The sequence below is a fragment of the Anomaloglossus baeobatrachus genome, unplaced genomic scaffold, assembly GCF_048569485.1.
Source record: "Anomaloglossus baeobatrachus isolate aAnoBae1 unplaced genomic scaffold, aAnoBae1.hap1 Scaffold_4211, whole genome shotgun sequence".
Classification (NCBI taxonomy): Eukaryota; Metazoa; Chordata; class Amphibia; order Anura; family Aromobatidae; genus Anomaloglossus; species Anomaloglossus baeobatrachus.
In genome coordinates this window covers 25,085-38,671 of record NW_027443547.1, presented here as the reverse complement: position 1 = coordinate 38,671, position 13,587 = coordinate 25,085, and the positions used below count along the sequence as shown (strand labels likewise).

General features: G+C 44.9%; 1 protein-coding gene across 1 annotated transcript in view; it reads left to right on the top strand.

The window, feature by feature from the left end:
* Window positions 1-846: 846 nt before the first annotated feature.
* Window positions 847-13,587, top strand: part of LOC142279072 (ras and EF-hand domain-containing protein-like) — a gene marked incomplete at both ends in the record, with an annotated part of 32,424 nt that continues 19,683 nt past the window's right edge. The window contains 3 exons of the mRNA XM_075332663.1: window positions 847-937; window positions 8,884-8,979; window positions 9,857-9,934. Of these exons, the coding sequence (XP_075188778.1) occupies window positions 847-937; window positions 8,884-8,979; window positions 9,857-9,934 (265 nt within the window). The remainder of the gene's footprint in view (window positions 938-8,883; window positions 8,980-9,856; window positions 9,935-13,587) is intronic.

The following is a 13,587-nucleotide window of genomic DNA, read 5'->3' as shown; positions in this document are numbered from 1 at the left end:
AAATAACCTTCTTGGTGCAGGTTTTGCCGCCAACTCCTCTCTCAGCTCTGGCCAGGCCTTTTATATTTAGTAACTGCATTACAACTGTCACTTGACCTCTGTTTCTCCTATATATGCTTCCCTCTGGGAAACGCAAACTTCGCTGTTTAGTTCCTGCTGCCTTCTTTGGCCAGCAGATGGCGATGTTCTCCTGTAGACTCTGTGAGATGTTACTTCAGTGTCTCTTTTGCTGTTCAGTTCCATTACACACCAGGCTTTAAAAATAATGTTTGCACCAAATATACCTCTTAATAAATTTTTTGGGCTCAAGTAAAATCTACATTTGCACCCAAATTTCTGCTATTTTCTGAGTTTAGGTTTTGTATATCTTAGGGTTATTGCTCATTCCCTATACAGAATGAGCAAGAACGCATCGTTTTCCAGTTTTAGCCAAGTACTGTGTTTCAAATAAGTGAAGCTTTAATACAGTTTTGAATTCTTGCACTTTTTTGAGCACCATGTATCTTTTTAGTGCTTGGTGGATGCAGAAAACTGGTTTAAACTGATGTAAGCCATAGTTTTAACTTCACTTGGGCTGATCTTGCCACCTGCATATGGTGGGTATTTTTTTTATTTTTGGGGGGATATAAACTGTTTGAAATGCCCCAAATGTTTAGGAGGTATGCACCTTTTAATAAATTTGGCACAAATCACTCAAACTAGAGAAATAGATGTCAGTTTATATAAATGTGGGCCAAAGGGTGAACGCTGTGCTATATAACACGTAGTACTTTTCCTGGCTCTTTGTCATAGTGTGATGTTCTCATACCTGGTCTACATTGTAAACCATGTTCATAAATGTTGTAGGACTGAGGAGACAACAGCCTTACAGATGGCGGAGTTGGAAGAAGATTTGCAGCATCATTTAGTTAAAGTAGAAAATCAAATTCGTGTACAGGTAAGAAAGACCCCAGCCAAGAATCCTATACCAAGTCTTGTATTTGTCCTGTGGCGTGATTTTTTTTTTCTTTCTTCCCTCTGTAGTGGTGCTTTAAATGTAATCCCCTCCCCCTCGTCTTATTCTCGCCTTCCGGCGTTTTCATACTTTATCAATGCTGCTCCGGTCCTGTTGCGCCATCTTATACCCGTAACTTCTGATGACTGATTGAAAGTCAGAAGCTACGTCGCAAGCGCTCTATACATCTCTTTGAGAGGCAGAACTGTCAAGGTTAAAATGACGATGATGATGGTGAGACTCAAAAGGTCTCTCGGGATCTGGCTGCTGTTTCAAATTAAAATGTCATGAGTACACTTCGAGACTAAATAACTGGACAGCAAGTCAGTTACATCTATCTCCATGACTGGCTCTGGCCAAGTGATATTTATTATTTGAAAAAAGTTCTAGACCGAGCAGTAAAGGGGTGTAAACAAAAGTTTTAGTCCAGTCAAGTATCGCAGGGCAGGGCTTCATGATGTAGAGAGATCTGCACATCCTCCTTGGATTGGTCAGTCCAGGCTCCAGGAATTTCTTTTGTATATCACCTCGGGTGTAGACAGGAAATGGCAGCCATCTTTAAAATTACTTGTGCTGATATATACTGTGTCTAAGGAAAAATCACTGAATATGCAATATACATATATACATGTTAGTAAGAAACAAAAGCATTCACAAATATGTGTGTTAGTTCACATCTACTGAACTATATAACTGAGTCTATGAAATGGCTGAATTAAGTATTTTTGGATACTCAATTCTTTATCCTCAACAGAACGAGGTCAGAATGAGGCTTCCATAGAGTTGTATTGAAGAGTGACCTCCGGCGCTCTCCACGAAACACTGGAGCTGGCAGCAGGTGACTTTTCAGCGCAAAGCGACTGCAGCGCTGCTGGAAAGGAATGAGGGTGGTGGAACCTAAGTATAAGACAAGGCTCATGGGACTTTGATTTAAAGCACCACTACAGCGGTGTGATTATAAGAAAAAAAAAACGATTGAGTGGTGCTAAAGTGTTTAGCCGCTGAATACTTTGTCCATGCCAACACTTCTTGTAATGCACGTCCCTTATATCAGTATGTTGTTTTCCAGACTGTAGGCTGGGGAGACGAGGGGTTTGAAACTAAAGGCCGCTTTACACACAACGACATCGCTAGCAAGATGTTGCTGGGGTCACGGAATTCGTGACGCACATCCAGCCTCGTTAGCGACGTCGTTGCGTGTGACACATACGAGCGACTGCTAACGATCCAAAATACTCACCACATCGTTGATCGTTGACATGTCGTTCATGTTCAAAATGTCGATCTTCTGGGACGCAGGTTGTTCATCGTTCCTGAGGCAGCACACATCGCTACGTGTGACACCCCGGGAACAACGAATAACAGCTTACCTGCGTCGTCCGGCAACGAGGTGGGAGTGACCTTCATGCGGCTGCTCTCCGCTTCTATTGGTTGCCTGCTGTGTGACGTCGCTGTGACACCGCACGAACCGCCCCCTTAGAAAAGAGGCTGTTCGCCGGCCACAGCGACGTCGTTAGGCAGGTAAGTATGTGTGACTCGTACATCCGATATTGTTCGCCACGGGCAGCGATTTGCCTGTGACGCACAAACGACGGGGGGGGGGGGGGGCGATGTCGCAGCTTATAAAGCGTCCTTAAGTGTCTACTTTTTTTCCCAGGAACTGCCAGGCTTCTTATTTTTTGTTCAAGGGCTCCATTTCATATCGCACATTTGTATGGTTTCCTTTTTTTTTTTTTTTTTTTTTTTTTTTTTTTATCTAATCCCTCCCAAGCACCATGTTGTTACGTCACAGTATAATGGGGAAAAAAACAGACCAAAAAATATTAATACTCGTTACAGAAAATAAGTTTCCCTTTGTCAGGGCAGAGCCTTGTTGCGAGGTCCCGGAATTTGCTGAAGGCACTCCTGCTGCTATGATGTGTCCCATCATCCTACTCCAGCATATGTAATAAGAGTTACGGACTCGGCAGACTATTGATTTTAATCACAAGAGGAAACTGAGCTATTTATTTACGGACCTTAGAAAAGCTATTCTAAGGTCCGTACATATTAGAAACAATAACTGCTTTCTTATTAATGTTTTTTTTATTTTATCGGTCATTTGCAGTTGAGTTATATGTGATCCATTGCACTATGGAACTTGCGATAGACGTGCCCAGTAAATTCCGTTAATTTGATAAAATTAAATAACTTTTTTATGGTAAAGAGCGGGAAAAAAAACTTCAGTATTTGTGCTTTTTTTTTCGGTTCCCACACCTTCCAAAATGATAAAAAAAAAATGTGATCAAAACATTGTGTGCCACAAATTGTTATGAATTAAAACAGCAGCTTGCCTCAGAAGACAATCCCTCTCAGGTCCTACAAAGAAACATAACATGGCGACACCAACAAAGTATTTACAAATATCCAATTTATTTAATTTACGAAGTTAGGGCTCTCGGAAGAGGGGGAGGATAAAATGGACACCAATATGAGCTTTGGTTGTGACTGGACAGAGTTAGATTGAATGACTAGTGTAAAGGCCCCTTTACACACTGAGACTTTCAGCGATCCCACCAGCGATTCCAACCTGGCCGGGATCGCTACAAAGTCTCTGGTGAGTCTCTGGTGAGCTGTCAAACAGGCAAACCTGGCCAACGACGCAACAGCGATCCAGACCTGCAGAACGACCTAGCTAGTCAAACACTGGAAACGAGTGATGTGTCATATCTGTCAATCACTATTCTGTCAGTCGGTCTCTCCCTCTCGGTCTCTATTCTCTCTCTGTCGGTCCGTCACTATCTCTGTCCCTCACTCACAGTCTGTCGGTCATTTTCCCCTCCTCTCTCATACTCACCGATCCCCGGCGCGGCGCTGCACGGCATTCACACTGCTGCGGCGGCTTTTACTATTTTGAAAAAGCCGGCTGCTCATTAAACAATTTCGTATTCCCTACTTTCCCCGCCCACAGGCGCCTATGATTGGTTGCAGTGAGACACGCCCCCACGCTGAGTGACAGGTGTCTCACTGCACCCAATCACAGCAGCCAGTGGGCGGGTCTATACTGTGCGGTGAAATAAATAATTAAATAATTAAACCGGCGTGCGGTCCCCCCCAATTTTAATACCAGCCAGATAAAGCCATACGGCTGAAGGCTGATATTCTCAGGATGGGGAGCTCCACGTTATGGGGAGCCCCCCAGCCTAACAATATCAGTTAGCAGCCGCCCAGAATTGCCGCATACATTATATGCGACTGTTCTGGGACAGTACCCGGCTCTTCCCGATTTGCCCTGGTGCGTTGGCAAATCGGGGTAATAAGGAGTTATTGGCAACCCATAGCTGCCAATAAGTCCTAGATTAATCATGTCAGGCGTCTCCTCGAGAAACCTTCCATGATTAATCTGTAAATTACAGTAAATAAACACACACAACTGAAAAAATCCTTTATTAGAAATAAAAAACACAAACACATTCCCTCATCACCAATTTAATCAGCCCCAAAAAGCCCTCCTTGTCCGGCGTAATCCACGGACCTCCAGCGTCGCTTCCAGCTGTGCTGCATGCAGGTGACAGGAGCAGCAGAATACACCGCCGCTCCTGTCACCTCCACGCAGCTAATGAAGGCAATAGCGCGATTAGCTGAGCTGTCACTGAGGTTACCTGGATCCAGCGGTGGCCGCGGGTAACCTCAGTGACAGCTCAGCTGATCGCGCTACTCACCTCAGTTGCTGCGTGGAGCTGACTGGAGCGGCGGTGAGTAGCGCGATCAGCTGAGCTGTCACTGGGGTTACCCGCGGCCACCGCTGGATCCAGGTAACCTCAGTGACAGCTCAGCTAATCGCGCTATTGCCTTCATTAGCTGCGTGGAGGTGACAGGAGCGGCGGTGTATTCTGCTGCTCCTGTCACCTGCATGCAGCACAGCTGGAAGCGACGCTGGAGGTCCGTGGATTACGCCGGACAAGGAGGGCTTTTTGGGGCTTATTAAATTGGTGATGAGGGAATGTGTTTGTGTTTTTTATTTCTAATAAAGGATTTTTTCGGGTGTGTGTGTTTATTTACTGTAATTTACAGATTAATCATGGAAGGAATCTCGGGGAGACGCCTGACATGATTAATCTAGGACTTATTGGCAGCTATGGGCTGCCAATAACTCCTTATTACCCCGATTTGCCAACGCACCAGGGCAAATCGGGAAGAGCCGGGTACAGTCCGAGAACTGTCGCATATAATGTATTTGGCAATTCTGGGCGGCTGCTGACTGATATTGTTAGGCTGGGGGGCTCCCCATAACGTGGAGCTCCCCATCCTGAGAATACCAGCCTTCAGCCGTATGGCTTTATCTGGCTGGTATTAAAATTGGGGGGGACCGCACGCCGTTTTTTTAAATTATTTATTTCACTTAACAGTATAGACCCGCCCACCGGCTGCTGTGATTGGGTACAGTGAGACACCTGTCACTCAGCGTGGGGGCGTGTCTCACTGCAACCAATCATAGGCGCCTGTGGGTGGGGAAAGTAGGGAATACGAAATTGTTTAATGTGCGGCCGGCTTTTTCAAAAGAGGAAAAGCCGCCGCAGCAGTGAGAAAGCCGTGCAGCGCCGGGGATCGGTGAGTATGAGAGAGGAGGGGAAAATGACCGACAGACTGTGAGAGAGGGACAGAGATAGTGACAGACCGACAGAGAGAGAATAGAGACCGAGAGGGAGAGACCGACTGACAGAGAATAGTGATTGACAGATATTGTGACACATCACTCGTTTCCAGTGTTTTAAGTCCCCTTTACACACTGAGACTTTGCTGCACAGCGGGAAACAAAGGACCAAAGAATGGTCCTGAACGATTTGTAGCGATCACAACTTCACAGCAGGGGCCAGGTCGCTGATGTGTTTCACACACTGCAATGTCGCTGGGGAGGTCGCTATTACGTCACAAAACCGGTGACGTTACAGCGATGTCGTTTGAGATGTTGCAGTGTGTAAAGCCACCTTAAGTAGAAAATAATGTGTGGTGAAAAGTAACATGTCCTACAAACATCAAGCCCGCATACTGCTATGAAGACAAAGGCCCTGATTCATCAAAACCAGCGATTATTCATGCGTGGTCTTGTAGAGGGGGCTTATTTGAGTCAGACATTCTTCATTCATGAAGAGTCGCCCGCCCCTTAATGAATCAGGAGTGACCAGCACCTTCATGGGCCACAGAAATCTGTCCAGTCTCTGGCTGGGGTAAGGTTTTTGGCTTAGGAACGCTACAACTCTACAACTCATCATCAGGTAGATGAGCTGTGGTGTTGCAACCAATTTGGCGGGGCTGTGAGAAACTGCTATGAAAACGTCAAAAGTAGCAAAGATTTTTTTTTCAGTTCAGAGTTGGGCTACATTCACACAACCGTCTCATTTTTGCAATCCGCAAAAAAGTTCCCGTTTTTTCACGGATGCATCCGTGTGACATCCGTTCCGTTCTGTATACAGTCCGTGTGGCATCTGTGTGCCTTCCATTTTTTTTTTGTTTTTTTTTTGTGGACCGCAAAAAAACGGAAGCAGCTAGAAAGATAAATGGGTGGATAGATATAGAGATAGATGGATAGATAGAGGGATGAATGAATAGAGGGATAGATAGATAATAGATGAGAAAGACATATATAATGTTCCACTCCCCAGCATTTTGCACCCTTTGGTGCCTTTCATGTGGCACTAAAGGGTGCTTATCCTTGTATTTAGCCAAAAATAAATAGATAATAAGAAAAAGATGCTGGGTCCTCCCTATTTTTTGTAGCCAGCTAGGGTAAAGCAGATGGCTGCAGCCTGCAGACCACAGCTGGCAGCTTCACCTCGGCTGGTAATCCAAAACAGAGCGCACCCCACGCTGTTATTTTAAATTAAATAAATAATTTAAAACGTGGGGTCCCCCCAAATTGGACCACCAGCCAAGGTAAATCAGACAGCTGTGGTCTGGTGTTCTCAGACTAGGGAGGTCCACAGTTATTGGACACTCCCCAGCCTAAAAATGGCAGGCCGCAGCCGCCCTAGAAGTGGCGCATCCATTAGATGCGCCAATCCTGGCACTTCGCCCCGGCTCTTTCTGATGTGGTTGCAAACTGGGTAATATATGGGGTTGATACCAGATGTGTAATGTCACCTGGCATAAAGCCCTGGGGTTGATGTCACGGAAACTATCAGATACCCAACATCACTAACCCAGTCAGTTTAAAAAAAAAAAAAAACTGACTTCCATTGTCCGCAGCGTTCACAGCGAAGTATGACGTCACCGCTAGTCAGTCTCGGTCCACCCGCGAGACTTGATGTGAGAACGCGGCGGGCATGGAAGTCAGTGACGAGCAGTGATCTCAGGGGTGAAGCGGAGATAGTCACTGCAGGTAATAATCTCATCTAACCTCCTGACGGCAACACTCATCATCCCTGCGGCTGCCCGCACTGTTGTGTGAGAAGCTGCTAACACTGCAGTGCGTCCAGATCCTGACACACTGCAGAGCAGGCAGCTGCAGGAGCGGTACACAGACTGCAGGGGCACTCGGCGGAAGTCACACGGAAGTGCTTCCGGGGATTTTGCGGACCCATTGACTTGTATTGAGTCATGGTCCATTATTACGGAACAGAATAGGACGGACATACGGCATCTGATCTGTTTTTTTTTTTTTTGTTTTTTTTTTTGTTGTGTTTTTTTTTTTTGTAGGATTGGATGCACACGGACGTGCTTCTGTGTGTCATCCGATCCTGCACAAAAGACATTGAAGAGATGGTCCTGTCAGTAGGTCCGTAAAAAAACAGGAACTGAACAGGACCAACGGAACGGTCGTCTGAATGAGCCCTTATGCAAATAATTTGTGACTTCAAGTTAATTCAGTGCAAAATTATGGTGAAATTGCTTTGGTAAATCTTGACCAAAAAGCTAAAGGAATTCTGTCACTAGTTTTGTCCCTATAAGTTGCGCCAGCACCAGAAGGCTCTTATATGCAGTAAAAACCTAAATGAGACCCAGAATATACAGATGGGGCTCTTACTCAAAATACTAGTAGAAACCTATAATGCAATTTATATGCAGTATTGTAGAATGCTGTATATTAGAGCCCAGGCCACACTGTATAACATAAAAAACATCTCTTATTGTACTCCCCTGTGGGGTGGTCTGATCCAATGGATGTCACTGCTCTCGGTCCGGCGCCTCCATCTTTCTTCGATCTCTGTCCTCCTTCCCAGCTCCGTGTGGATGATGTGTCCTATGTCGGCTACGCAGATGCCTCCATTGCACTCCTGTGCAAGCGCAATTTGATCTGCCCAGCTAAGGACAGATCAAAGTAGTGTAATGCGTATGCGCGGGAGTTCTTCGACTTTTCCCTGCGCATTACAGTACTTTGCTCTGCAAGTCAATGAGTCCATGGAAAAAATTGGACCTCACTCTGATACGATCCGAACGCAGTCCGATTTTCACCGACTAACAGAATGGAGAAGACAGAGAAACTTGATCAAAGTTTGATTAGCATAATCTGATCGATTTTCTTTGAGAGAAAAACACTCTTGTGATCTTAGCCTGAGTAAGATAATAAGGGGGACTAATTCATTAAGTTCAGGTAGCGAGAAGATACAGTAATCAGTGAGTTCATTGGTATTATTTGTTGTTGATTAATAAATGGTGACACCCGGAGAATGATGACTTGGACCAGGCTGGCCACATTCTCTGCATGTTGGATTTGCCATACTTCCTGGCATTGGCCTGCACATAGCTGTAATGTTACTGTGAAACCTGTAATTTCCTGGCTGATCACATGGCTTTTCTAGGTTAAACCTACACCATTGTAGTGATAAGACAGGAGTGTGCTGCTACAGTATACAGCATAAAGAGCTAAACACAATGTATGTGCTGCCCTGAAACTCCATGTGTTTTCTCAGGAGGAACAGAGACTTGAAGCTACAATTCAGGAGATGCAGAGAAGACACCAGAATGAAATATCAGACCTGCATGCCAAGGTTACCCGCATGGCAAAGGTAGGCTTCTCCTCACAATATATTTAATTACGTGTGTATACTGGATATACTGTGTATTGGTTACAGGGGGTCCTGACCCCATCCCAGTCAATCACATGCATAGAAATGTGAGAATCGTGATGTGGAAATCATGTCACAGTGCTCAGTCCTCTGATAAGTGGTTTTCAGACATCCGAGCAAAAGAGAGAAACTTAATTCAGAGTTTAGTAGTTGAAGACTTGTGCTGAACCACAAAGCCCAGCAGGTAAAAGCAGAGCGAGAATGTTTGATAATATATCCTTTGTGTTAGGCGACGGTCACGCCTGAGTATTTGGTGAGTTTTTTTCCTCCGAAAGCCAAAACTGGAAGTGCAACAATCCAAGGAAAACTATAATGGAAACACGACACCACTTCTGCATATTTTACCCACGCCTGTAAAATAGTCACCAAAAACGTATGCACATGGCCTTATCCACAGAATTCCCACATGCCTTCTAGATAATGTTTTAGCTATAGTAAATATGGCTAACAACTCAGCTGCTGCAGAACCTCTCTGATAAAGATTTTACATGTCTTTTAAAGTCATTGATCTGAAGTGGCCACTTCATATTGTGAGAAGTTCATGTCCGTTAGATACTGAAATGTAACCCACTTTTCCTCCAATAGCACAGTGATCCTAAAATACTTTGGTGCCTGTGTATTGGAAATGCATCCTCACATATCCCCGTGACACAGGAGACCAATCAACAGCTGCAATTAGCCGTTCTGGTGTTAGACAGGAGGACATATACGTACTAATGTAGTCATTTTCCCCATGCATTCTCACTTCTGATGCAGTTTTTGGAACATAAATATATTTTTACTAATTGTATTTACTTTTTATATTTTTGATCTAAAGCACAAAGATGAACAGAAAGCCCAAGAAACCAGAGAGGAGAGTGCTAAACTTAAAAAACAGATCTATGACCTTTCCCAGGTAAGCGAGTCCTAATCCGTGACTTAGCGAGAGGTGGCTGAGGTTACATTATGTGAATATTAGTACTGCAGACTGTTGGCAGTCACATTGTCACTATTCCCAGCATCTGTATTAAGTTTTCAATATTTTCCTTAAGGTATGACTCGGGATTGATTAAATTTTGTATCTAAATACATATTTGCAGACGGACTTATTAAGAAACCCTTAGGGTTTGTGCACACATTCATTATTTATTTCTATTCTCTTATAGAATACTAATGCGTTGGCAGAAAAATCTCCGCATCAATACATGCAACTTTACACATTTTTTTACATGCGTTTTTGTAGCGTTTTTCCCATTCATTAGTATGAGTGAACTCTGCAGCAAAAAGGCTGAAAACATGATGCAGATTTTAACTCTGTTGCACCTGTGCAAGGAAAAAAAAGAATGCTCCACAAATCTTCACTTTTCTCGGATTAGGAAAGCCTTCAGTTTTTCTCACAAATCGGTGCAGAACAAAATGCAACAAAACTGCAACGTGTGCACATACCAGTTGGTTTCAGACTTACTGACAACAAGTGCATTTGTGGCCAGGCATACTAACTCTGGAGGTGTACACCGGACAGTGACCACAGTCAGGATGGATGCATAACCATTAGGGATGATCGAATATCTCAAATATTCGGCTACGCCCATATTCGCCGAATAGGTCGCCACTATTCTACTATTTGCGAATATTCGATGCGCAATGTAAGTCTATGGGAAATACGAATAGTTGCCGAATAGCAACTATTCGGGCTTCCCATAGACTTACATTGTGCATCGAATATTCACATAGCGTCGACCTATTCGTCGAATATTCGCGAAGCCAAATATTTGTGATATTCGATCATCCCTAATATCCATCCAACATAGAGGGTCATTGTATAAGAACAAAAAGTATGCCGCAAGTTTTTTTTTTTGTTTTTTTTTTTTTTATTTATTTCTTTGGCCCTCTGCATAGTTAATTGAGGGCTGCAGTGCTCTCCTATAGAGTAAAAATGAGTAAACACCATTTTAATATCATAAATCTAATATATAAAGGTGTGTGTGTCCGCTAAAGAAATCCGCACCGTTGCATTTACAATCATGAAATTTTGCACACCTCATGTGATCCAGGGAACGTCATAGACTATGTTTTGACAATAAAATTTAACTCCGTGCTTTAATGGAGGTTTTTTGGAGAGTAACTGTAAAGTGAATGGAGCGGCGCCGAGCTACAGGTTATTAATAAGAGCTGTGAGAGGTTGCTATAGGAACAAAGGACATTCATAGTATAAGAAGCTTGTGTGAGGTAATGTGATGTTGGTGGAGAGACCGACCCTGACAGGGAAAGAGACAGATGGGGGAAAAAAAGCCAGACCGACAAACAGACAAAGACACATGGGTTAAGAGACATACAGAGGCAGACAGGGAAAGAGACAGAGACAAAGACAGACTGGGAGACGGTTACTATCCCGGGCAACGCCTGGGTACTACAGCTAGTCAGTAATATATGTGGAAAAAAAGCTTTGTAGTATATCTTCTCAGAGAAATCCGTCTTTATCTGCCCCGACTGACCGATCATTTTCAAACTAAACGTAAGTGAATACAGATTGTTACAATGCTGAGATAGATGAGTCGCTTCTGATGAGATTGTATGTAGACCCACTTCCCTACCTCTTCCTCGCTGCATAGAAGCTTATTAATAACAAATTATATACTACAAAGTTTCTTATTTTTATCTCTGCTATTGATTTGTGAAATAAAAATTAAAACGATTGTTACTCTTTAAAGGGAAACTGTCACTACATTTGGCAACTAAGTTGTGGCCAGCACCACTGAGCTCTTATGAACTGCATTTCTAGAATACTGTATATAAGTGCCCAGGCTGCTGTGTGGAACGTAAAAACACTTTAATAATACTCACCTAAGGGGTGATCGATGTCCTCCTCCTTCTGAGGTCCGTGTGCATGACGCGTCCTACGTCGTGCACACTGGCTGGCATTGAGATCCTGCACAGTTGCACTTTGATCTGCCGTACTCAGGGCAGATCAAGGTATTGTAGTGCGCATGCACGGGCAGTCTTTAACCTTTCCTCGAGCCTGTGTGTTAGGCTAGTTTCACACTTGCGTTGAACGGCATCCGTAGCATTGCGTTGTGTGACGGATGCAACGGATGCGTTGCATACAATGGCACAACGGATGCAACGGATCGTACAAAACAACGGAAAGCTTGCTTTTTTTTTTTTTTCTTCCACAGTTTTACCGGCAGCAGACTATTGTGAACGATCAGCTGAGCGCTCTCAGATGCCGGCAGCCGGGCGCTCGGCTGAGCGCTCTCAGATGCTGGCGGCCGGGCGCTCGGCTGAGCGCTCTCAGATGCCGGCGGCCGGGCGTTCGGCTGATCGTTCGGCCGCCGAGCATGTGTGCGGGGGGCGGAGTGGGTGGAGTCGAGCGGGCCATGGCGCTGAGGACAGGTGAGTGTGTGTACATACATGCGGAGGGGGCGGAGCCAAGCGGGGAAGTGTCGGGCTCTCTGCACACGTAGCGAGGGTAAATATCGGCAAAGCACTTTGCTTGGTTACCCGATATTTACCTTGGTTACGGGTGCAGGGAGCCAGAGAGCATGCGCAGTGAAATCCTATGGATTGCGCTGCTCAAAAAAAATTACATGCTGCGTTCCTCCCGCCCGGTGCAGCGTCAAAATAACGATGCTGCGTCGTCCACCGGATGCAACGCTGACACTTGCGTTACAGTGCGTCGTCCATACAAGTCTATGGAGAATAGCACAGTGCGTTAACGGACTGCGCTATTCTCCATAGTGACGGACTGCGCTGAACACAAGTGTGAAAGTACCCTTAGGCTATGTGCCCACGCTGTGGAAAATGCGCGGATTTTGCCGCGGATTTCTCGCGGAAAAGCCGCGGATTTTCCAGAAATCTGCAGCACAGCTACTCCCCAGCCATTTCTATGGCATTTGGGAAATGCTGTGCCCACGCTGCGGATTTTTACGCAGAGGAAATCGTGCGGATTTTCGTGCGGAAAAATCTGCAGCATGTCAATTATTGTTGCGGATTTTCGTGTGGATTTTGCCTATTCAATTGAATTAAAAAAAAAAATCACAAAATCCGCATCAAATCCGCACCTATGAAAAGGTGCGGCGGATTCCGGGGGAAAGCTGCGGATTTTGATGCAGAAAAATCCGCAGATACAGAGTCCCATGGGCACATAGCCTTACAGTACTTTGAGCTGCCCTGCGTAGGGCAGCTCAAAGTACGCCTGCGCAGCACAGCAATGTCAGACTGTGTGGATGACGTAGACGCGCCATCCACACTAAGCTGAGTAGTATGTGGACGAAGATCGCAGCAGAGAGAAGGCGCTGGATCCATAAGCAGCGACACCCATCGGACCGGACCGCCCGCTAGGTGAGTATTATAAAAGTGTGTTTTACGTTCTACAGAGCGGCCTCTGCTGTTATATACAGTATTCTAGAATGCTGTATATAAGAGCTCTGTGGTGGTAGCCGCAGCTTATAGTCACCAAATTTGGTGACAGCTTCCCTTTTAAGTTCTGTGCAGGTGCAGTCCAATAAACTACACCATATGGGAATGTTAAAATATACATTGGGAAAACCTCCAGATGTATACTTTCCG